This window comes from Cyprinodon variegatus, unplaced genomic scaffold (genome assembly GCF_000732505.1).
Source record: "Cyprinodon variegatus isolate N-32 unplaced genomic scaffold, C_variegatus-1.0 Scaffold636, whole genome shotgun sequence".
Classification (NCBI taxonomy): domain Eukaryota; kingdom Metazoa; phylum Chordata; class Actinopteri; order Cyprinodontiformes; family Cyprinodontidae; genus Cyprinodon; species Cyprinodon variegatus.
In genome coordinates, this window is record NW_015151089.1 from 72,397 (window position 1) to 74,026 (window position 1,630).

Here is a 1,630-nt window from a genome sequence, read left to right on the forward strand (position 1 = left end):
AAAACAGCCCAATTTTCAACAATTATTTCTGGAGTAAAAGACGGTTTCTTTGTACTCTTGTATCACTGAAAGTGTTTCAGGTGCTTTTGTTACCTGAATCAGTCTCTCATGAACTAACTCATGGAGCTTATAGAGGCAATTAACCTTTAAAGTTGCACAAAGACTGCGACTCCCTAAAAATATGTATAACTTCTTCAGCTCATATTTACTTCTAAGTTGAAAGTGTTTTTATTTTATTCATAACTTTTAAATTATTTATTGGAACATTTTAGAATTGAGTAATGTATTAGATTGATAAATAAATATTACATGTATTCATGTCGTGTTACATGTATGTATTTATTTTTTGATATACTTTGCCCTGCATCTACCTAAGGCATGAAATTACAATCGTCTTCAGACCCCACTTGGTGTCTGTTGACCCCCAGGATGTCTCGACCCGCACTTTAGGAAGCCCTGTCCTAAGGTGTACATTTAATACTTTCAGTTTAAACCCTCATAGAGTTTAAGATGGGATAGCAATTAACGATAAAAGCTTCTTGAAGGTCTATTATGTTTGTAGGAAGGTTTCTCTTTTTTGTTTGGCTCTGAATTGATTTAAAATTCAGCTGCTAACAGTGGTTTCCCATCTCTCCCTCAGATAAATTTGGACCTTTTTAGTTCCGTATTGCTGTATTTACTGACAGCTTGCACTGCTTCATAACCTGAGCAAACACTTAAAATACTTTGGCCAGATTCCATTTAGGCCTGGTACCTCAGGAGCTGCAGAATCAACTAAACATGTTGTGCAAAGCAGAGGCTCTCCTGCAGCTTCTGCCCACATAAAGCTGTCAGTGCCAGAGCTGCTCTTCTGTGATCTTTTATTTTCAGCATCTCTCTCTCTTTCTGTCTCCCCACAGCAACGCTCCACTGTGGCCTCCATGATGCACAGACAGGAGACGGTCGAGTGCCTGAAGAAGTTTAACGCCAGGCGGAAACTTAAGGTGTGAAAACGCTAAATAGGTCAAGGAGACATCATATCCTGGCTGAACCTGATGTTTTACAATCCAATAGCAGTACGAGATTATAAAACCAACAAAAAAAACAAGTATATTCCTTTTGGTCATGTAATACTGAAAAAAAAAAAACATATTAGAAAAAATAACAGATTAAACCAAACAACATTTTACCTTTAGAAAGCAGGAACTATCCTGAGTTACAGTTGTAGGGAAATCATATTTAAATGTTAAATCATTCTGGCTTAAACATGTATATAAATGTACTCTTTATCAGAAAATATTGTCTCAAAATTTAGAACATTTCTATAAAAAAAAAAGCCTGTATTAAAATCCGTGTTTTATCTTATGCAGGCCAGTTAGTTATACGTCAGTCTGAACACCTAAATTCGGACAATCATATATCAACGTTCATCTGTCAATCAAATTTATTCGGTCATAGCATCTTGTTTTGTATGTCGCAGCTAATATACGCAACGGTTGAAATGAGAAATGAGAATCATTTCCTTTCCCATTGAGTTCCGTCCCAGTGTTCACGGGGATGAACGTCTGTGTCTTCAGCAGGCGTAGAGCTGACAGAACTGGCAGCGTTGCGAGGCAAGGGCTCAAACATGTACGGCTGGAAGCCTTCTACA

At 37.4% G+C, this 1,630-nt stretch overlaps 1 protein-coding gene across 1 annotated transcript in view; it reads left to right on the top strand.

The window, feature by feature from the left end:
• LOC107096604 (calcium/calmodulin-dependent protein kinase type II subunit beta-like) overlaps positions 1 to 1,630 on the top strand; it is a 117,067-nt gene that overhangs the window by 61,723 nt on the left and 53,714 nt on the right. The window contains exon 11 of the mRNA XM_015393336.1: positions 900 to 984. Coding sequence (XP_015248822.1) covers positions 900 to 984 — 85 coding nt within the window. The remainder of the gene's footprint in view (positions 1 to 899; positions 985 to 1,630) is intronic.